This window comes from Maniola hyperantus, chromosome 7 (assembly GCF_902806685.2).
Source record: "Maniola hyperantus chromosome 7, iAphHyp1.2, whole genome shotgun sequence".
NCBI lineage: Eukaryota > Metazoa > Arthropoda > Insecta > Lepidoptera > Nymphalidae > Maniola > Maniola hyperantus.
The window spans coordinates 8,216,675-8,240,249 of record NC_048542.1 but is presented as its reverse complement, the minus strand read 5'-3'; the positions used below and the strand labels follow the sequence as shown (position 1 = coordinate 8,240,249).

General features: G+C 35.7%; 1 protein-coding gene across 3 annotated transcripts in view; it reads left to right on the top strand.

The window, feature by feature from the left end:
• Positions 1 to 307: 307 nt before the first annotated feature.
• The window catches only part of LOC117983993 (inactive dipeptidyl peptidase 10), a 279,553-nt gene continuing 256,285 nt past the window's right edge, over positions 308 to 23,575 (top strand). Inside the window, exons 1-2 of one of the 3 annotated variants that reach the window (XM_069499614.1) lie at positions 5,530 to 5,649; positions 10,175 to 11,006. In XM_069499614.1, coding sequence (XP_069355715.1) covers positions 10,881 to 11,006 — 126 coding nt within the window. In that variant the 5' untranslated portion in view covers positions 5,530 to 5,649; positions 10,175 to 10,880. Of the gene's footprint in view, positions 533 to 5,529; positions 5,687 to 10,174; positions 11,007 to 23,575 lie in introns of those variants that run through there. The other 2 variants (XM_069499613.1, XM_069499615.1) reach the window with 2 other exon arrangements.

The following is a 23,575-nucleotide window of genomic DNA, read 5'->3' as shown; positions in this document are numbered from 1 at the left end:
AGCTATGGTATTAGTTATTTAAATGGATATTGAGTGTAAAATAAAATACGAATTAAATAATACAAACTTAATAAAGTATAACTCAGCTCTTCCGAAATCTGTGACATAAATGTAAAAGAGTTTTAGCCAATTTTTTTTGTGCAAACGTAGTTTACCAAAATGTTAAAGTTCCAAAATACATTTGTAAAGTCGTAAAGAAAAGTTATGCTCTAAGTTAAGTGTACAGTTACGAAGACATGAGTTGCTAACGTAAACAATTTATTAGAAACAATTTACAAAATAGGAAAGTATCTTTTTGTAAGACGATAACGATATTCTTGTGGAAAAAGTAACTATAATTTCTCACAGAAGATTTTTTTTTTAAAACAAGTTAAGTATTAGTGACTAATCAGTGTAATGGTACGTAAACCGACAGTGAAAGTAGAACCGGGCAACTTCCAATATGCAAACTAACGTGCAGATCGACACAAAGGGTCTACGACATTCACCGGACCATGGGAAGGGGAAGGGCAACTACAAAATTACAGCTGAGGTAAGAAAAACTTATTTCTTAAAAGTTTGAACCTATTTTATTTAGAATTTCATCCTTATTGGTACCTATATACCTATTTTATTTACCTCGGTTGTCCTCTCTGCTTCGTGTGAAAAGACTTTGCCTGAATATTTACATAGGTAGTGCAAGAAACATGCAAGTGACTTCCCAGAGATGGTTTCTGCAAGTTTTCTAGCTATTAGATTGATTTGAAGAATATGTTACTACAAAATAGTCCACGAAAATTATAAGTATAAGAAGATTGTTACGGCTATACCTACTCAAGTATTTTAGTTGACATAAGCCCGACTAGTTTCGAACCCATCCGGTCTACGAAAGTCTACTAAAAATATATTTGATGCACAAATGTCCTGGTCAAGTTGATAAGATCTGTTTTCGAGGTTAAAACATATTTTATTGTTATCTAACAATGGGTTTACGGCTTAACTACGTAATACAGGGTCTCAGAGAAAGTTTCAGAGCCTTTAAAAGCATGTTTCATGTCCATAAAAGGGGTTTGAAGGTCGTTATATTCCTGTGGTATTATTTTTTAAACGATAAAAACCCTATAAAAGGTTATTCCCCACAAAACCTCTACTAAAACTTTATTTCCTAAGTAATGAAATCCTAAGTTACGGCGGACGTGTCCGGCAGAAAAAGCGGATATAACGAAGCGGATATTCGAAGCGTTTTCAGATAAAAGCGTTTTCAGATAAAAGTACCGACAGTATTATTATTTATTTGCGAAAAAGTATCAGAGCATACCTAATAAAAAAATTAACGGAAGCTGTAGGTACTAGGTAGGCATTTGAGAATCCAAGTACGGTAATTTTTAAGTATTTTAATTTGATAGAAATTTTAAACTAGCGCCATCTTTACGGTTGATCTAGAACTCTTATATGCCGTGTTGTTTTGCAATAGAGTTCTTAAACGAACATACAGATGGCGTAAGCTTTATTTAGCCATGTAGTTAAGCATTTCACTTAGATAGGAACCTGAAGAATTTCAGTTTGAAAGTCGCTCGGAAAACTGCGACAGCTGAAAGGTTTTAACCGAGTTCGTGCATGCTGGGAATAGATATCGTTGTTTCTGGGTAATTTAATTTTTATTGCCACTTTTTTCTTCATTTAGTTGGTTGGGTCAAGAAATAAAACTCTGATAAGACTTGAGACTTAAGAGTAGCGTAGCCACCTTTATTCTTAGGAGGTAAAATAATAGGTGATATGATATTATCTTTCTGTTTACTTAACTTCTAGTTACTTACTTATTCTATTTAAATCTATCATAGTGTCTATTTTTGACTCTACTAAGAAACCAGAATATTAATTTGCTGAGAATGTTTCGAAACTAAATAAACACCTACGTACTTGGACGGTACTTGAGAATCAATAATATCTGAGGACTTTGGTAACTGCAGCCAGCTCCACATACAACCTTTTTATGGAGGACGTCTCAGAGTACAAAAAACCTACGGTTTCATAGGTAATGAATAGCAAGCAAATAAATTGCTAAATATAGCACGCATAGATAGTTTTTAGGAGAGTTTGTTCGCCCTGAGGCTTTTCACACGCACTTATTTCATTTTATTTTGACTCTTACTACCAAATCAAATAAAAGTTTTATTGCTTTCTCGTTTCTGATACGCACCTGCTGTCACGTGAGTCAGAAAATAGACAAAGCATAATTTGTAGTTTGATAAAAGATATAAGGCTATCAGGCCTCTTGTCATTTTATCGTCAAGGCGAGGACCTCTTAGGGGCGAAAATAACTGAAGAACGTCACGTAACAGCTTAGAAGTGGTTCAAGACGGGTCGATTCAGTTGACAAATTCCACACTTATCTTGTACTATATAAATACTACTACTTGACTAAAGTGAAGAATCTCGTGAATATATCCGAACACTTCCAAAGCTGATTTCAGCAGGTACAGAATACGTACAAAATTGTAATAAATCTGCAGAAGGTGCGTGAAGAAGAGAAAGGTGGGTAATTCCTGAAGTCAAGTAGGATGACCTATTTTTACTCCTATATACCTTCTAACAGTTCTGGCCAGGTGCAAAAAACGTATTCCTTAATGCCGACTATTGGCCTGAAGACTCAAGGGTACCTTCGCTACAAGAAATTAAGACGAAATTCTTTGTTTAGTTTTCAGAAAATTCCTATTTTGTTTTACCTCGTTATTTTTTATATGTATTTAAGAAAAACAATATTTTAAGGTTTTTTGTTTTTGTATTGTTTTATTTTATAAGCATTGTTGTATATACATAAATTTTTTATATAGTTGTATAGGTCGCTTCACCTAAAATAAATATTAATAAAGATACTTAAAAGCAGGTCGAACCGGGACATTCTTCACAGCATCATTATTAAATGTCTATAAATCCATTCATTCTCAAGGCTCTATACAATATAACAACATCCCCGACACCAATTAAAAATTCATGAAAATGTCACGCATTGTTATCAAAATTTCGTCTGATTAATTAAATCATATAATTTTGGTCGTTAGTCACAGTTAACGAGTTTTCACTGTTAGTTAGTTAGTTGACTGCTTTATGTATATGTAGGTATCACTATGATGGCTTAGCCCACCTGGGGGTAACGTATCGCGCGCTCGTTTTACGGAATATTCTGTAGAGTTTTCAGGCCGACATGCACACTGAAAAAAAAAAAAGGTGTCGCTACGACGCAATATTTCTTAGAGTATACCTACGGGAAATTGGGTAAAATTTAGTTGACATAGAACTGATCACCCTCTTGGCGCGACGGCCGTTTCCTTTATAAGAACACTAGCTGATGCCCGCGACTTCGTACGCGTGGATTTAGATTTTCAAAAATCTCATGGGAACTCTTTGATTTTCCGGGATAAATAGTAGCTACTAGTCACTTTCCAGGTCTTAAAGTATATCCTCCAAAAAAAACAGATCAATCCGTCGCTCCATTGCGGCGTGATTGAAGGACAAACCAACAAACCAGTAAACCAACAAACAAACTTTCACATTATTATAATATTATGTCTAGGTATTGATGCATAAGTAAAACAGTACAACAAAACATCAACACTTTACGCATGTACATCAATTAGGTATATTTTATTTTCGCATTTTATATTATTGATTACTTGATCAATTTACCCAGGAATTATTACTTCTCATTCTATGGAACGATTTCATTGGTCTACGGTTGACGGCAGAGAAGATAAACTACTTAACTAACTTTTCTTTGCAAGATTAACTCACGTAGCATATTCGTAGCTCGTAGCAATCGCTTTAAACTTTTAAAAATTTGTTATTAGACGTTTGAAAAGCGAAACTTGCCAGGGTGCTACCTCTGTTGTCTCTGTAATATGCTTGTACATTTTGTAGCTTATTTGCTAATTCCAAACATTTTTTCTTTTTGAATGAATCCGTCTTTTGAAATATTGCTACGATCATAGAAGTATTGGAGCTAATTTTTAGGGTTCCGTACCTCAAAAGGAAAAGGAGCCCTTATAAGATCACGTTTTTGTCTGTCTGTCGAGAAAGCTATAGGGTACTTCCCGTTGACCTAATGAATTATGAAATTTCCCAAGTAAGTAAGTATTATAATAGCACACGTAAGAGGGAAATCCGAAAACTGTGAATCACAAAAAAAATTGAATGTGTTTATGAACAAAATATTTGGTATTTTCAACTTTCAAAGTAAGATTATTATACCAAGTGGGTGCCAATATGAAAGGGCTTTACTTGTACACCCTAAAAGAGATTTTATATATTTTATTTTTATGCATAATAGTTTTTGATATAAGTAAACTTATATCTCCTTATTTAACTCGGCTTGACGGCTTTTAGTAAACAACTATCGGACGTTCAAAAAGATATTCCAGTACGCTTAAAGCGGAAAGTATTTGACCAATATAAAAAAAAAGTTCCTCTGGTGCTGCGAATGTTCATAGGCGGCGGTAATCACTTAACATCAGGTAGCCCGCCTGCTCGTTTGCTCGCTATTTGTGTAAAAAAATGAATATATTCTTCTTTGAAGTAAAATTAATTAAGTGTTTGTAAGTATTTATTGCCGCTGTCGCATATATGCCCGGGACAGGTTAGTGCGAGCGCAGGTGTCGACATATTGTGGTAATGAGTGTACACTTTAGCTTAAGAAATGTACGTAAAACTTATGTAGCAAATTCACTGTACAGTCAGCAATACAAAATATTAATTTTTGACACATTTGCTATTAATCCAGTGGTAATTTGAGGTGAATCTGTTATTTAGAAAAAAAAAAATTGTTTAAAATAATGTAGGTATTTTATGACTAAAACAACATTTACATTGTCCTATACGTATTTCATAGACGTTATCATTATAAATTACAATTTTAAAAGTATAAACGCCGTCGCCTGTGTTTTTGTCATTGTTATTTTCATGTATTATATATCATGTAGATTTAGCAACAAATGCAACGACAGCAGCCCTTAAGGTTGTATTGAGTTAATAGTAATTATAGAACTTAGGTAGTAACTGGGAGTGACCGAGCTTCGCTTGGCATCTTTTGATTGGTATCATCCATGAATTTTCACGAGAATAATATACAAGAATTATACTTTAGGCTTATTCAGTAAAATTGAATATAATATTATGTGACTCTACCATTGTAAGTTTTAGCCTTTAATTAGCATTTAGTCTAGAACTCTAGATTAGATACGAGATCTAGCTAAATCGATGCTGTTATATTATGTAAAAAATAAGTACCTACTTAGATTAGTGTTATTTATGTTACATACGCGTCTAAAGTGATACAGTATTTGGGTCACATTAATTTGTAGAGCGTTACCTATTCTAAACTCTTGCGTTTTGTATCTTCTGCCTTATTTAAAAACAAGAATTTTTATAGGTTATGAACATAACATATCTATTGTATATATTGGGTTAAATAAATAGTAAAACATATGACAAGTTGATAATTTTTGCTGTCAACTGTACGCGTGGAATCGCGCGTCAGTTGGCGGGCGGCGGGCAGGCATCCGCACGCCCTCTTTGTCCGCGATCGCGACATCATAGTGTTTCCGTATTTTGATAAGATTTATTTTAGATGATTGTTAGGTCTATACAACCCCGTAGAAGTAGTGTTAATGTTTGGTATTGTGGATTGATTTTGTAATCGTGTTATATTTTTGTAAGTAAATAATCCAAAAAATATACGTCTGCCCCTAATTTACGAGAAGTTCGCATTATATTATGTATCTGAAGGATAACACATATTTGTAGAGTAAGTATTCAATGATGCTCGTAATTTTACGTTTATTTATTGTAGCACGTAAGTAATCGTGAAGTCTGAAAATTGAGTAGTCCTGAAGTATGAAAAGTTATTAGGTACATATGAACACAAAAAATAACATTAGTTTAATAACAAACATAATATGAGTACACGTTAAAATATAGACTTTTCGGTTCTTTTATATCATTACTTTTATCGGAAAAATGACTGTAAAACAGAACATAATAAAAACAACATAATATTATACTTAGTATAAAACAGAATTGTTTTCAGAATATAAAGTTCCAATTTGATTAACTTCCGTAGCTTTAAACTTTCGTACAATTATTCGTCTTAAACTTATTTGAATTCAAAATTCATTTTCTCTTTGGAATTTTCATTGTCGTCTCAAGTTTAAGTTTCTTCCTTTGAAACTTAAATAAAAGTAGGTAGCGAAGTATCACTTCCCAGTTGATGACATTTTCAAAGAAAATAAGATAAAAACGAAACAAATTTTAATTATTAATTTATTGAAATTCTGAGTTTAAACTGAAATGGCAGGGCACGTAGTTTGAAAAACCGATAGATGTTAGGATCCCAAGGTGCTAGAATGGCGATCTCGCACCGGAAAGCGCAGCATTGGAAATCCCCCCAAGTGGTGGATACATGACATCAAACGAGTCGCAAGGAACCGCTGGATTCAGGCGGCACAAGTCCGTGGCGTGTAGAAGTTTCAAGAGATCTATGTTCAGTGGACGTCTATCGGTTGGCGACAACAATGATGATGATGATGATACCCACAATCCTTATAACTAGGACTTTCGTACATAAAGATTTCTTCGCGTCCAGTCAACAACCGTTTCACGTATTCGACCTGGTCGATCTGGTTGCTTGCTGCAAACATTCAATACATACAATTTGAGACTGGATTGTGTTTGCAGCTCGTTTTGTTAGCAAAGTTGTCAACAAATCCATACTAATATTATAAATGCGAAAGTGTGTCTGTCTGTCTGTCTGCTAGCTTTTCACGGCCCATTTCAACAGAGTTTAACGAAATTTGGTACAGAGATAGCTTGCATCCCGGGGAAGGACTACTTTTTATCCCGGAAAATCAAGGAGTTTTCACGGGATTTTTAGAAACCTAAATCCACGCGGACGAAGTTGCGGGCATCTTCAAGTAAAAAATAAACAAGTAATAATAAAATAATAACAGAAGTTCAATGACGTATGACGCGATACACCAAAATAAATAAAATAACATCAATCAGGTGAGATCAATGGCAATCCTTTGTTATGGTTACTATCTATGTGCGGAAAAAATTTGAATAGATAATATGGCATCGCAATATCAGTTAGTACCTACCTAGAAGGTTGTACTTCTAAAACTAGGACAGAAATATAGACTTCGAGCTTTATGAAAGTTGCGATACGTGCCAGTCTTTTGTTATCCGTGCCTCTCTTTTTACCTTAATCGTAAAACATTTTTGCTGAAACTGTATATAAAATAAAGTTATGTACGTGTGAGTGGAGTCTTTCTGTTCTATCTTTATATTTTCAGCGAGAATACAAAACAATGATGTTGTAAAGGATAAAATATTATGAGACGAAATGCGGCTAGAAATGAAATGAAATTACTCTAGCCAAAGGTGCAAGGCACACCGGCAGAGAGGAGTGAAGCTGAGGCGCAGTATCTTTGTTGGTAACAACTCATTCAGATTCGGATCAGAATGCCTTATGGCGATTACGCACTGCACTTCCGTCATCCGAGTTCTATCCGTCATCCATGAGAATAAAAGCGATTATATCTACGACATTATGTCATTACGTAGTAGTACTTGCAAATTCTTTGGTCATAACTCATAAGGTTGTCACCGAACAAAAAGGAACGTATTTTCACGGACTCGGATTGGATGAGTGCGTAACCTCCGTTACGGTGGTCCGCACTCTTCCGATCCGAGTGAGAATACCAGCGATTATCTACGACATAATATGTCGTATATATTTTTTACATCCGAATTTTCACGGATTCAGATTGGATGAGTGCTTGATCGCTATACCAGTGTATTTATTTTGACAGGTATTAAGGGGGGTACCTATAAAGCCAACCAAACTAGCGTAAAATCAAAATCGTTGGATCGTACTACTAACGTAACTATGTTACTAACGTAAATAACGGTTCGTTAGATAGAGAGAGAAGATAGATAGTTATCTTAAGCCCATGTCTTACCCTGGGATACAAGGTAAATCGGTATCAAATTTCGTCATAGCCCGTAATAGGTAAACAGGTAACTAATTGTTATAAAAAAATCGGCTCTACCTTAGAATAAATAATATTACGCTAGAGGCTAGAGCCTACTAGTAAACTATATTCCGTGTGTATGCGTTGGTCCCAAGGGTAATTTATTATTACAAGAAGTCTTTTTATTTATTTTCTTTTATTATTTTGATAAAGCCACATTTGGAACTTGACTGGGTACATAGACTTAGCACGTAGATTCCTTTACAAAAATACAGATAGGTAGGTAGGTACATAAATCTTGTTCTACATTAATATTTGTAATAAGTATTATTACAATCCTCGTCGCCATTTTATGAAGTACATGCGAAGGTGTCAAAAGGTGTGTAAACCACGCGTCAATAATATAATTTATCTATTCAGTCTGTGTGTCCATACGCGTATGTGTCACGCACGCACAAGTGAACGAAATTGTCTGCATTTTTTAAAAATAAATTGTATGAGATTTGAGTATCTGGAGTTTTATAATATCTTTGCTATAATAGTAATCATACATCAATAATTTAGTTCAAAAACTGGTCACTTAACATTCAAGAAGCTTTTAATCATTAAAAGACGTTTCAGTATTCGGCTGTTAATTAATTAAATAAAAGGTATCATACATCAATACAACATCATAATAATTATTTGAAGTTCGCAGGCCAAGGCACGTGACCTATTTAATAAACAGTATTGCAATATCTGATATTGTTTTATTCAGTGGAAGTATTATCGCGGCTAAACCCCAAGAGCTAGTTGTCTTAATCAACTGTTTATTATGCTAAATCTCTTTGCTGTTGTATGTTTCTAACCCCCAACACAAACAACACAGGGGTGTTATAATTTTGACGTGTGTATCTGTTTGTCGCATCGTAGTGCCTAAACGAATGAACCGATTTTTTGTTTGTTTTTTTTTGTTTGAAAAGTGGCTTGATCGAGAGTGTTCTTAGCTATAATCTAAGAAAATCTGTGCCGCTGTCTGAAGATTATTATCTCTTTTCTAGTTTTCTTGTCAGAATACTAAGACTGGTTATTACTACCCGACCCATTAGTAGCCAGCCAACATTGATTTAATCAATGCCAGCCAAATTCTAATAAAGCTAAATTCTAATGTTTCTATGTCGGGGGTTTTTATTGATTTCATTAAACTATACATTTAAATAAGTTTCATTCTTGGGTTTTGATTTTAATTTGATAACTTAATTAGTGTTTATGCAAATTTTTAGACTAAACTTCTAGTGATGATGAATAATTGTTCTTAAAAATGTATTCAAAACATAGTAGAGCTTCGATACTTCTAAGCTAAAGGTTTTTAAAATTTCAATTGTTTTAGGTTTTCGTTATTTCCGTTTGTGATAAAATTATAAGCCCAGTAGATATTCATTTTCCCTATTTTCAAAGTTTAACAGGCTGCTTTTTATACTGAGTTAGAAAGGTACTTCTACAAGGTTTAGGAAAATAAGGTTTTTAAATCCTAAAAGTAAATGCTTATATTATATTTTTTTCGCGTTGATTTTAATACATGAGCAGTTGAGCACATTTTCATAGATTGAGGTTGTGTGAACCCTTAAAAGTATTGTAGCGTACCTATACACTTCTGCTCCAATAAATCTGTTTAATTAAGGCTTCAAAGTTTTAAATTGACGTAATTAAAATATCATCTACCTCACCTATATTAAGTAATTTACCTATTTGACTTTCAAAAAGTGTACACTTTTACTGTTGGAGACCGCCACGAGCCGTACACACTGGGTGCACACTCCTATTACCATTTTTCAATGGTGATCCTTAGGTCCATGGGTGATCATTATACTTAGAATCTCTAATCTAAATCAGGAGTGTCACCACACCTGTCATGAAACAACAGCTACTATATTTATTATAATTAATATAACTATACCTACCTATTTAGAAAAATAAATAGAACTTCACATACCTGGTCATTACCATGGCATTTGTAGGATTTTTTAGATAATTAGTTAACTAAAATAACAATAATTGATGTGGAGAAGATGTTGTAAAGTAGGTACCTACCTATTTTTTTCTCGAAAATAGTTCAAAAGATTTATTGGAACCATTGATTTTACAAAATCCTTGTCACAATACCAAACCAGCAGTGTATTTATATTCAGGTAAAACTTAATATCAGTTACGGACCAAACATGAATATTCATTCCATACAATTTTAGAAGAAATAATTAAATTGAAAAACATAGTAAAGACTGAAAAGGGAACAACGGGAAGGATGAAATGGAGATATAACGAGACATGGACGTTGCAGATAAAGAAATGTTCGTCAAAAATATAGTTCATTCAAGATATTGGAAGTGAATAATAAACATAGATATCTAAATAAAGTAGTGATTTAGACATCCAAAATATCACGTAGAGATTTATTAGAAGATTTTTTGTGAAACTGAAAACAATTTAAGAGACCAGAATAAGACTAAGTAAATTGAGCATATCTATATGAATTAATTTAATCAATTCATTTTTCGCAGCTTGAAACAAAGACTTTTCGTCGAGAAAATTGAATAATCGTCTCGTTTCTGTTTTAACTTTGATTTGGGAAATTGAAAATTGTAATTATTGTTAAATATCAGCATAAGAAACAGTATAAATATTACCTAATTGGAAAAACTTTTTTTTGACTATTCTGTCATGTTTAAAGTGTTAACGTATAAAAGAAGCTGTATTGAAAGTATGAAAATAGTGCTTAATTACTAAGACTTTGAAAATTGTGAATTAGTTAAATGGAAGACTCAAACGCATTTGATTGACCATTGGTTTCGACAAACTTGGTATTTTGCTTTGAACTTTGAACGTATAAGGATCAAAATGAATGTTCCGGTGAGAGGTGGTCCAGCACCAACCGTGGCTGTAGTGCCAGTCCCTGAGAGTGAGATGGACGCACTGCTACTCGGCAGGACTGCGGTGAGGACCTTTGATCAGTACGTGCGAAATGTATGTATTGTCTCTTTAACTCTTTACGCTACTTTTGACTTTACTTTGAAAGCTTTAATTGCAATACAACTTTGCCGTAATTCTCCATTATTTTACTGTTTTAGAAAAAGAAGTAGTGAATAGTATGTGACTAGTAAGAAACGCACGAAGTCACGGACTTAAGCTAGTAAAAAATTTAACTCATTTAAATAATGGTTCTTATGTTCTTTAATAATATTATACTCCAAAATGGCTTCAAAGTTCTGTCAGACAGTAGCATAACTTTTATTTCCTTTTCATTTTAAACCATTTTAAAACATTTCTTCCTCTTGCTTTGTTTATTTTGCTGCTGTTATTGCTTTATTTCAGAGAGCGCTTTCCATGTTTTAAAATGAATGAATGCAACTTTTTGTAGGATTACAGGCTTAGCTACGTTTACTGATTTCGCTTTTTGTATTGTGCCTTTTTAATGCTAACTAAGGACGATGATTTATATGCAGACACGTGGGGGGCACGAGCCGTGATACTTACGAGGCGCGGACGAGGCACGGATTCAAAATGTTTTGAATCCGTGCCTCGTCCGCGCCTTGTAGTACGTGGCACGGCTCGTGCCCGCCACGTGTTGACACAAATCATCCCTAAGCCAGATCTTTTCCTTCTAGCATTTAATATCAGCTGTTTAACATATTATTTTGTTAGGTATGTTTCATGACGTCTTGGATTCCTAATAAAAAATATGTTAGCCATCGGACTTTCCTTTTCTGAAGAATTTGAAACATACATTATTTTTGTTTGCCTATTGTGTTTTCAGGGTTCCGTAAATCAAAAGGAAAAAAGAAACCCTTATAGGATCACTTCGTTGTCTGTCTATCTGTGTGCCCGTCTGTCTGCCGTGTCTGTCAAGAAAACCTATAAGGTACTTCCCGTTGACCTAGAACCATGAAATTTAGTAGGCAGGTAAGTAGATCTTATAGCACAAGTAAAGGAATAAATCCGAAAACCCTGAACTTGTGGTATACCATAAAAACATTAAATTGTGCTTATGATCAAATAAATAGTATTTTTAATTTTCAAAGTAAGATAACTATACCAAGTGGGGTATCACATAAAAGGGCTTTACTTGTAGGTACATTCTAAAACAGATTTTTATTCATTTTTATGCACAATAAGTTTTTGATTTATCGTGCAAAATGTCGAAAAAATACGACGTAGCACGGGACCTTCGGTGCGCGAGTGTGACTCGCACTTGGACGGATTTTCATACAAAGCTTTGTTCGCAAGAAATAATGTACTTTATCTAAACGAAGTAGGTAAACATAACTGAAGCCCATAAAAAACATGCTTAGAAATATAAAAAGCGTCGCTAACAAATACAGTAAAAGCCGTTTAATATAATGTTTGTCTTTAAAAAGTTTGAGATCTGCAAACGAGCTAAATACAAATTTCACGAAGAAGTAAAAAGTATTAGTACCTACACGAAAGTATAATTTATTATGCGCTTGGAGGAAAAACACCGATGTGCTTTCAAAAATCGTAGGTTATTTATCTTAGCTTGAAACGGCGGTTAAAGCTACGGCAATAACGGCAATTTCGAATCTATTGCTCTTGTAAAATGCTACGAATTAAAGATTAGCTCGTATTCGTCTACACTCGTGGTGCGCTCAAACCAAACGTAGTTTGGCTATTATTTGTATACTAACCAATCAAACTCAATGAAATTTTGTAGGTATGTTCTAGGAACTAATATTTATGCTCGTAATTATCCAGATTTGCGTTAAAATATTCAGTTTCAAAATTACATGTTTCAAGAATTTACATACAAATCTTTAGACCCGTGAAACTTAAACTAAAATCTGGTAAACCACAGACAAAGATATTAGTTTCTAAAACTTGTCTGCCAAATTGCATCGAGTTTGATTGTTTAATAGTCTCTGTGTAATATTCAAATGAAAACCAAACTATAGTCCGCGACAGGTCGAGACGGCAATCAGAGTACGAGGCCGATTGCCATCTCAACCTATCGCGTATACTATACGTTTGTATGGATTAAGTGACAGAGAGACCGCCGTTAACTAAATAATTATGTATGCAATATTTAAGCTAACCGTGTATTGTGTTTGTTATTAAAGTAAGGTCAATAGGTCAAGTATAGGTGACATTGCACCGGAAAGCGCAGCCTTGGAAGACCCACTAGGTGGACAGACAGCAAACGAGTCGCAGGGAGCCGCTGGATTTAGGCGACGCAAGGTCGTGGTATGTGGATTGTGGAAGTCTTTAGTCTCTACAAGAGACCTATGTCCAGATGTGGACAATGATGATGATGATGATGATGATTTCTATACCAATATTATAAAGAGGTAAAGTTTGTAAGAGGTTTCTTTCACCAATAGAAAGCTGCAATATTCTTGAGGGATATAGGCTTTATTTGGTTTAAAAAATAATAGAGATCTACGCGCGCGAAGCCGGGGTGGGTCGCTAGTAATTAATAAATATTGTTTCTGCGCATGAAAACAATTTCATTCAGTCAATGTGAAACTAGACTAATCCGCTACGTGAGATGCGAACCTAAGTTATTATTACATGCGTTCTAGCTGATTCGCCAGGCTTACATGTTCTATAAACTTAAATAACATGTATAAGTACTTATGTTTTGTACATACCTACGGACATTCTCGAGAAATGGTATAAATATTGATGACAACTTTTTTATTGCGAGGTAGGCTTGCGCCTGACGACGGTCATGCTAAATGAAAAGCAATGATGAGGTCCACGCTGGGGCACGCTTGCCTAAAAGAAAGATTGACTCGGAATCAAACTGCATCAAATCCACTTTAAAAGTGCCTCCATGTGTTCGAAAATTTATAATAAAATTCCAGACCATATCAAAAAAATTGAGAATAATATAGCGTTCATCGATGCATTAAAACAATTCCTAACCAAAGAAGCATATTACAAAACTAATGACTATCTACTTGACGATTAATAAGCACCGTCTCCCTACTAAAATTGCTGTGCCCCAACGGGGTTTCAATATTGTAATTATAAAAAAATTGTTTAATAATCCATACTTCCATACTATTATTATAAATGCGAAAGTGTGTCTGTCTGTCTGCTAGCTTTTCACGGCCCAACAGTTTGACCGACTTTCATGAAATTTGGTACAGAGTTAGCTTACATCCCGGGGAAGGACATAGGCTACTTTTTATCCCGGTAAATTAATGAGATTCCACGGGATTTTTAATAACCTAATTCCAGGCGGACGAAGTCGCGGGCATCAGCTAGTTTATACATAAGTATAATCAATATTGGAATGCATGAATAAATAAATGAAATGAAAGTTATAAGCAAATATGTATATTTGCTTATAACTTTCTGCTAACTTTATGCTTTTAAGTAAAACAAAACAAAATCGCAGTCCATAGAATGTATGTAGAATGTAGAATGTATCACCACGCATTCTTTTTTAGAAGCATCAGTCTTTGAAAATTCCCAAGCTACTTAATTTAAAAGCTTCTTTTGAGGCCGTTGCTAAACGGAATAGATGCTCGGGTGATACTGATAATCGTCAGCGCTTGGCCTTACTCTCTTCAGAGTTGGCGCGACCATATTTCACATTTCTGAAAAACGCGCTACCTGTACCTACCCAATACAAACATTACATTCCATTTGATATTCAAAGTGCATGCTAGTGTCTACTAATCTCTACATTACGGATTGATAGACGTTTGCTAATGGTATTATCGACTAGTATTGAGGGTGCCAGAGAATCTTCAATGTATAGTAGAAGCTATAACGTTGCAAGGTATTAAACATTAGCTGAGCTACCGCGGTTTCTCTGCGATGGAATGTCTGGAAATCTTTTTTTAGTGGGGATGTAAATCAGCATTTAACAAAAAGTCTAAAATTCCATTTCAAACTAGATATCGCTGTCTCAAGTGCTATGTCTGGTCTACGTTTTATAAGGATGCCAAACATCCAATAAAAATGGGTGTTAAAAAACTGTAGTCGATTGAATGCTTTTGAGGTGGGCATTACGGGGAATATTTAAGATACCATGGAGAGACTTCATCTCAAACGCTCGTGTACTGGAAAGAGCGAACTGCAAACGGCTGCTCATGACAACCGTCGCACGGAGGAAGACCGCAATTTCCGGACAACGTGGAGGAAGTTTAACGGAACGGGCACCTGGCCCTCAAAAAAAGTATGTAGTGTTTTCTCCAGTTATAACCGCCGAGCTTCAGCTGTTAGGAGATGACACCGCATGATGACTGGCATCTACGCTATAGGATATAAAACCTCAAGTTTCTAGACCTTTAGAACTTGAGCCTTTTAGTTATGTGGAGCTTGATATTATCTTGGATGACGTTGTTGGCTCCAAAGCGAATATAAGCTGCAGTTTGCAAGCTTAATCGAAACTCGAAAGTAGTTTAATGCGAGCATCGTATAAGCTAATACGTGTTTAATCTATATTTTGTGTTAAATTGTGCTTCTTGCGCATCAGTTAGGTATTCTGTGCATATGCTAATTTTAGAGTTAATTACTAACTCACTGTCTAATAGACGTGCTTCGGCGATGTAATAGAGCTCTGTGAGAGGAGTTTGATTAACGCTTCCCTGCATTGTGTAGATTGGGGCACATTGTATAATCATTGTAAAATAATAATAGTGGAATTGAGATTATGTTTGTGAAAGATGTTTTACTTCATACTAGGTTTGGGTTGACCGAAATCTCAACTGGTAGATATTATTACGAGTTGAGTGAATTTTATTCACAATTATTCATAATAATATTTTTGAATTTGGCTGACGAGAAGATAATAATTCATCAGCAGAACCTATATATATTTCGCGTTGTAAATTGCAATTTAGAGTTATAGTCCAGACGCATAATCATTTATGCACTAGGTAAAAGGTATGTAAAACAAACTCATGTGTAGTTTACCCGCGTAAACCAATAATGTTTTGGCGTAAACAGTTCGCTCGCGTCAATATACTTCGGCTTGTTATTGTTTCTTTACAAAACCCATTGTTACAAAGCTGAAATATCATTTCAAAGGCCGATGTTCATCACTTTCGGCCGCGTACTGTACTAGAACTTACAGTACGCGGCAGAAAATATTGAACATCGACCTTAAGAAAGAGATAGCGGTTTCGTAGAGCGTTGTCTCTGTCGTTGAGACCGACAAAACGTCACATAGGTATGAGTGACAGAGACAAGCCGAAATCTTATTCTAAAGGCCGATGTACCGACTACTGTAGACAAGATTGTGTTTGAATATATTTCGACAGCAAACCCTATCGATCGCGGAATTTTCAAGAATTATATAAGTAACTAGTAAGCGTAGTATTTGTTTTAATTTTTATAGTAGGTAAATTAACTTTTTTATTAAATAAATTTTTTTAAGCAAGGAATAATAATTAGGCTTTGTTATTTTTTTATTTATATTATCTTTGGCTGGTTGTCTTATAGTAGTCACATTAATTTGTTGCAAGAAACAATGTGTCAGGTATGTGTAGGCCAAATAATTGCTTTGCCAAGTTTAGTGTGGTGAGCGGTGACGACTCTAAATAGATAGTCGATTAAACTAAACATCTATTTTAATACCAACAATAACAATTTTAGGTGAATGATTTCTTTTGATGTTTGATATTGGTAAAGATCGTGTTTTCTTTCGATCCTTTCAAGCATAATAATGAACTCTTGTTAAAAGTAAAATTTTCTTTAAACAATAACTAAAGCTCTTAGAAGATAAAAGCTAGAGTATAAATATTTATTAGTACCTTTTCCTTTTCAAAATATCTTTCAGTTATAATAATATTATGCATAAGTACTTAACCTACCTACATAATTTTAAATTTTATCAATACCCTGCCGGCAAGAAATATTGTGCATTGACCTTTAGAGTTTAGAATGAGATTTCGGCTTTGTGGAGCGTTGTCTCTGTCACTCATACCGATGTGATGTTTTGTCGATATCAATGACAGAGACAACGGTATACGAAATAGCTATCTCTTTCTAAAGGTCGATGTACAATATTTTCTGCCGCATAGGACTGTAGTTATTGAATTCAGAGACCTTAAAATTGAAAGTAAAACATTTTAAAAATCCAAAAGCGAAAGCGGATTTGTTTGTTGGTTTGTTCTTCAAGCACATCAAAACAGGAACGGATCTACGTGAGGTTTTGCGTGAAAAAAGATGGACATAATCTACTTTTTCTTTCAAAAATCAAAGAGTTCCCAAGGGATTTTAAATACCCTAATCCCAAGCAAACAAAGTCGTCAGCTCAGCAGCTGGTCATCTTATATTTCAACTAGCTTATGCTCGCGACGTCATCCACGTGGAGTACACAAATTTCAAACCCCTATTTCACCCCCTTAGGGGTTGAATTTTCAAAATCTTATCTTAGCGGATGCCTACGTCGTAATAGCTATCTGCATGCCACATTTCAGCCATCCGTCCAGTAGTCCAGTCTACTCGTGTGGTCCAGAGCTGTGCGTTGATAGATCAGTCAGTCAGTCAGTCACCTTTTTTAATGCATATATCAATTTCTATTATTCCTATAAAATTTCATCGCATAGAGGTCATTTGGAGATAACCGACTTCGAAATACGGATGCATTAAATTCAGACAATCTGCATTCGGGGTACTAGAGCTTATCGCAGCTTCACTGGTCTAATAAATGTATACATTGGCACACATAATAGAGTGAGAAACGGCTGAACGCTTTGATCCTAAGCGATAAGGCAAGCGTCTAAACCCTGTCCCGGATAGTGGCAAAGCCACGCGTAAAATAGTATTAGGTAAATTAAACTTAGGTTTCTGACTAAAACTGCCTAAAGTTGTAATAGCCTAGTGGTTAGGACCTCCGCCTTCTAATCGGAGGTTGGGGTTCGATCCCGGGCACGCACCTCTAACTTTTCGGAGTTATGTGCGTTTTAAATAATTAAATATCATTGAAGGAAAACATCGTGAGGAAACCTGCATGCCCGAGAGTTCTCCACAATGTTGAACGATGTAATGAACAGTTCCAGACAACGCTCACTGTTGGATTGATAAGGATCTGTGGCGTGTTTGTTAGAGACGATATGTTTTGACGTCTATTGCAGGGTGTTAATATCACAGAATGCCAAGTATAGTACGCCACGAGTCGAGATAGCAATCGGTGAGGGAACGCCCCGGACACCCGCACAGCCCCCGCGCTAACCCAGTGCGGGTGTCGTGCGGGTGTACGGGGCGTCCCCCCGCCGCATAATATCCTGATTGCCATCTCAACTCTGACTTCTATGTATACTACGTATTACACACACACACACACACACACACACACACACACACACACACACACACACACACACACACACACCCACCCACACACACACCCACCCACACACACACACACACACACACACACACACACACACACACACACACACACACACACACACACACACACACACACACACACACACACACACACACACACACGTAATAAATTGGTAATTGAATATAGGTTCGCTTGTATGTCGGTGTGTGTCGGAGATGTTGTGTTATTATGATTAGATATAAACTATAAACATAATAATTGTCTCTAGAATACAGTAGGGACACTTTGCCTCGTTACGGTGGTTTAGTTGATAGTTTTGATTTGTAATTCTCATATTTAAGTATTACACCATGATTAGAGTAGGTAGGTAGACTATATAAAAATTAGAGTATAAAAATAAGTTATATTTACATTATATTTGAAATATGATAAAATAAATTAACAAAAGAACGGACAAACTACATTTTTATGTAGGTGACTAGACTTGTGAGTCAACCCATATAGATCGAATACCGCACCTTGTGCCTGTTAGTGTAATTGATTGATGACTATCTGTTACTTTATACTGTTAAATAATCGGATTACCGATAGCTATGTGTATTATGTAGAATCTTTTATTATCGTTATATCTAATACAATATACTGCTTACTGATAAACTACTATACCAAGTTTAAGAGTATACAAATAATAATATCATGACAATTTCTTAAGCGATTACTTTTTTGGCGATCATTTGGCGAAATGTTGGAAGGATCATTAGAATGATTAAAGATCTAGAATCAATAAAGATTAATTTCCATGTTCAACTGCTAGTGAAATTCCATACACATAGTTGCATAAAATTATTATCACTACCCATATATTATAAATGCGAAGTGTGTATGTTTGTTGGTTTCTTGGTTTGGTCCTTCAATCACGTTGCAACGGAGCAGTAGATCGACGTGATTTTTTTTCATGGGTATAGTTTAAGACCTGGAGAGTGACATAGGCAAGTTTTCATCAAAGAGTTTCCACGGGATTTTTAAACCCTAAATCCACGCGTAAGAAGTCGCAGGCAAAAGCTAGTTATTTATATTGTTATTATCTTACTTAGATTAACATTTTACACTTGACCGTTACCGCAACCGCACTGTAAAAGGATGATTTATGAAAACACGTGGCGGGTGCGGGCTGTGCTACGTACGAGGCGCGAACGAGGCACGGATTCAGGAAACAGTTTATGCTTCACCGTGTGGCGTCCGTGCACGGACACGGCACGGTAAAGCGTAAACTGCTTCATATAAAATGTTCGTAATATTTTGATGTCCGCGCCTCGTACGTGGCACGGTTCGTACCCGCCACGTTTTGGCATAAATCATCCCTTATTGTTATTGCCCATTATTGAGCTTTTGTTCGCTCGCTCGTAAAGCTACATTATAATAGCCTTTCACTCAGATAGCTTATAAATCCCGCCAAAATTATATTAAACTATAAAAATTGTATTGATTTTTTATTTATTTATTACAGCAGACAGTCTTATGAGGTTACCAGAAACTTATTAAGATACCTCGAAGAAATATATTCTCCGCGAGCTTCCAAGAGGCCGCAAAGTTAAAAAGAAGCGCAACTCTTAGGATGATATCTGTAGAGTGCACTCTTTGCTTAGACTTAAGACAGAGTTAAAACGAGACAGATGTATATCTCCCACATAAATCTATCTCGATTTAACCCAATCTTAAGTCTGAGCAAAGTCAAAGTGCGCTCTATAGATCTCAGCCTTAGAGCCGTAAAAAGCGCATTTTAGGGATTGAAAATGCTACTGACGTCAGTCCAGTAGCATTGCAGGCAGTAAAGAAATCTGTGTAGGGTTCACGCCAGCACTAACCTTACTGAATTCATCTCCATTTCTTCGATGGGCCAAGCTTTGATGTTGACGTGACACATATTTTCAGTACATGCGTTCATTCATGCGCTACTTACGGCTCTTTTTTTGCCTCTTTGGAGTCTTGTGCGTGATCTTCGACGACTTTTAGGTCGCGTCACGTTGCAAATACATAAAGTTAGTTAGCCATAGATTAATTATTGGTCTCGCTGCGCTCTAACTTTTAGCACTAAAATCTATAAAAGAAAAAGCTGACTGTCTGACTGATATCAACACACAGCTCAAACTACTGGACTCTAACTACTACCGGATCGAGCTGAGATTTGGCGTCCAGGACGTAGACTAAGAAAGGATTTTTGAAAATTCTACTCCTATAAATAGGTAAAATAGGAGGTTGAAAATGAAGTCCACGCGAATGAGGTCGTGGGAATAAGCTAATTAAAAATAAAACCGTCAAAGCTATTTGAGGATGGTCTAAGTAAAAAAGGTGGTAAAAAACCAAGACCATCAATGAAAATCTTATAACCGTTGTATTCAAACAGCTGCGCCACAGAGCAACGGAATGAAGAAATTCAACGCTGAATGGACTCAACTATCTGTTCCAATCGTTCGTTTATTGAATGAACGGTTAATGTTAGGGCTGTCTATTCTTCATTCAAACTACAATCTTCGTGAATACATTCACTTAGGAATGTTAGAGAACCGCAAGTGCGCGGAGGCGGACAAGATATCGAAGAAAAAAATCACGCGTGTTTTTTTCACTCTCGTAATAAACATTAGTTACATTAAATTAGGCTTTTGTTGAAAGAAGGCACAAGAATGAAAATGTCCCCCTGACCGAATTTTGATCACGGCAGCCAATCTCCACAGAGATTAGCCACCTCCGCGGGACATAATATTCCAGTACCCTACACAAGTTTAGTGTGTGTGTGTGTAAAGACAGGTGTACTGTCTATTCTCTTACTATCACAGTCCGATCCGATGTGTTGGAAATCCGACACAAACGGAGAGAGATCAGGCGCAGGAGCGATTTTTAGGTAGGTACACATAAGTAGGTAAAAAAAAATCTACCTATAATAGTAAGAATTTATTTTTACTTCATTTTTACGAAACTCCAACTAAATAGCGGACTTTGAACTTTGAAATTGAATGAATTTTTATGATGATGATATTCATATGCTGGGTTTTTATTTTTCAGAAATTGAATTTTGGAGGTGTCATGAACTGAGGTCGACGATCCAAATATTTTTAATACAACTCCAAACACCTGAATAAAATATATCGCGAGCATTTTTGTTTCTTGGTATAAAATTAAGAGTTTCTCTGGAAGTAGGTACTTAGGTAGAATTTTTAGAGTTAGGTGAAAAAAAAACCAGTCCTTTGTAACATTAGTAGTACTTGTTAATATATTATCTCTGTTCATGGTTACAACCCTGATTTTTCCATCCATCCAATCAAGATATGACTACGATTAAGCTCGTTGATTCCTTTTGTGTCAAAAGAATTATTCAAAAAAAATTCATTCCATTTTATTTATTTTATCTAGGCAAATACTAGTAACCGTCTATACCTGTTATTTACGTTCCTTTAGGGCCCCGAAGCACATTTCCATATTTCTTTGTTACTAAGTTTATCTCTTACAAATTCTTTTGTACTTAGTTTAAATTCTCACGTATCTACCTAGGCTTTTTGATAATTCGTGTTCCGTCTTCGATTTGGTATGGAGTTTGGCTAATTGAAGGCATGAGATCTAGATATTAAGTTTTAATCAGTAAAAATAATAAATTCTAATAAACTAAATGAAAACTTTCATACTAAGAAGCATCTTGATTTCGAGCTGGTGTTACAATTATTCTTCTACTTACTCAACAAAACGTAGTACCTACCTACTTTATGAAGTCTTCGTATGGGAAGCCACAAAAGCGAAGTTCTAATGAAAGACGTCAACAATTCCACAAAAATACAATTCAGCGACTTCATGCGACTTTGTAAAGAAACAAAATTAGTTACTTTTTGCGTAATGTTTGTTATTCAATACGTGGAATTGTCTAATAATAGAGACTGGATGTATTTTAGCCTACGCAAGGGCTTCTGTCAGCTTTTATGAACAAACCAATTCCGACGTTATTCATAATTTCATTACCTACTTAACTTACTAAAGGCATGACTCTGTGCCACGCGGCAGACGCCAGACTGCAGCGGCAGCCAGCGGCGACATGGTGTATAGAACACGACAGGTCGAGATGGCAATCAGGGTATGAGGCGGGGGGACGCCCCGCACGGCGCACACCCGCACAGATCTCGCACTAACCCGGTGCGGGATACTTGCGGGTGCGGGCGACGTGCGGGTGTGCGGGGCTTTCCCCTACCTCATACCCAGATTGCTATCTCGACCTGTCGCGTACTATATCTAATACCTACCCATTACAAATGGTAATTATAACATAACCATCAGAGATGTTAAAAAATCCGCCTAAGTAGTAAAAAATTTACAAAACTTCTTCCTTGACCAAATCAACCTTTCTTGAACACGGTCGAAACCCCTCCGAATCAAATTCTTAGTAATGGCCTTACCTACCTACCAATGATAGATATTGACTTTTTATGTGCGAGTATAAAAAGCTCGTCAATCTTATTCAGGGGGTTAAGCTGAACCATTCCCATAATAAAACGGCCAACAATATAAATAAATCTTCCTAAATCAGACAGTGTCAACTGTCAAGATAAGTAACGCTCTAATTTTATTTCAACGAGGTTGTGATCAGACTAATTGTAGGTATTATCTGAATAACTTTTATTGAATTGAGTATGTAGGTATTGGAAGAATCAATCGAAAGTTCTTTTTTAGGGTCCCGTACCTCAAAAGGAAAAACGGAACCCTTATAGGATCACTTTGTTGTCTGTCTGTCTCTCTGTCTGTCTGTCTGTCTGTCTGTCTGTCTGTCTGTCTGTCTGTCTGTCCGTCCGTCTGTCTGTCAAGAAACCTACAGGGTACTTCCCGTTGACCTAGAATCATGAAATTTGGCAGTTAGGTAGATCTTATAGCAAGGGAACAATCTGAAAACCGTGAATTTAGGGTTAGATCACACAAGAAAAAATTGTGGTCATGAACTAATAATTAGTATTTTCAATTTTCTAAGTAAGATAACTATATCAAGAGGGGTATCATAATATGAAAGGTCTTCACCTGTGCATTCTAAAACAGATTTTTATTTATTTTATTGTATCATAGTTTTTGAATTATACTGCAAAATGTCGAAAAAATACGACTGTAGTACGGAACCCTCATTGCGCGAGCCTGACTCGCACCTGGCCAGTTTTTTTAATGTATGTACATCGATTTTTCTAGGTTTCTGGACCGATTTTCAATTTTTTTTTAAATCAACAGAGGATGTTGGTGGTCC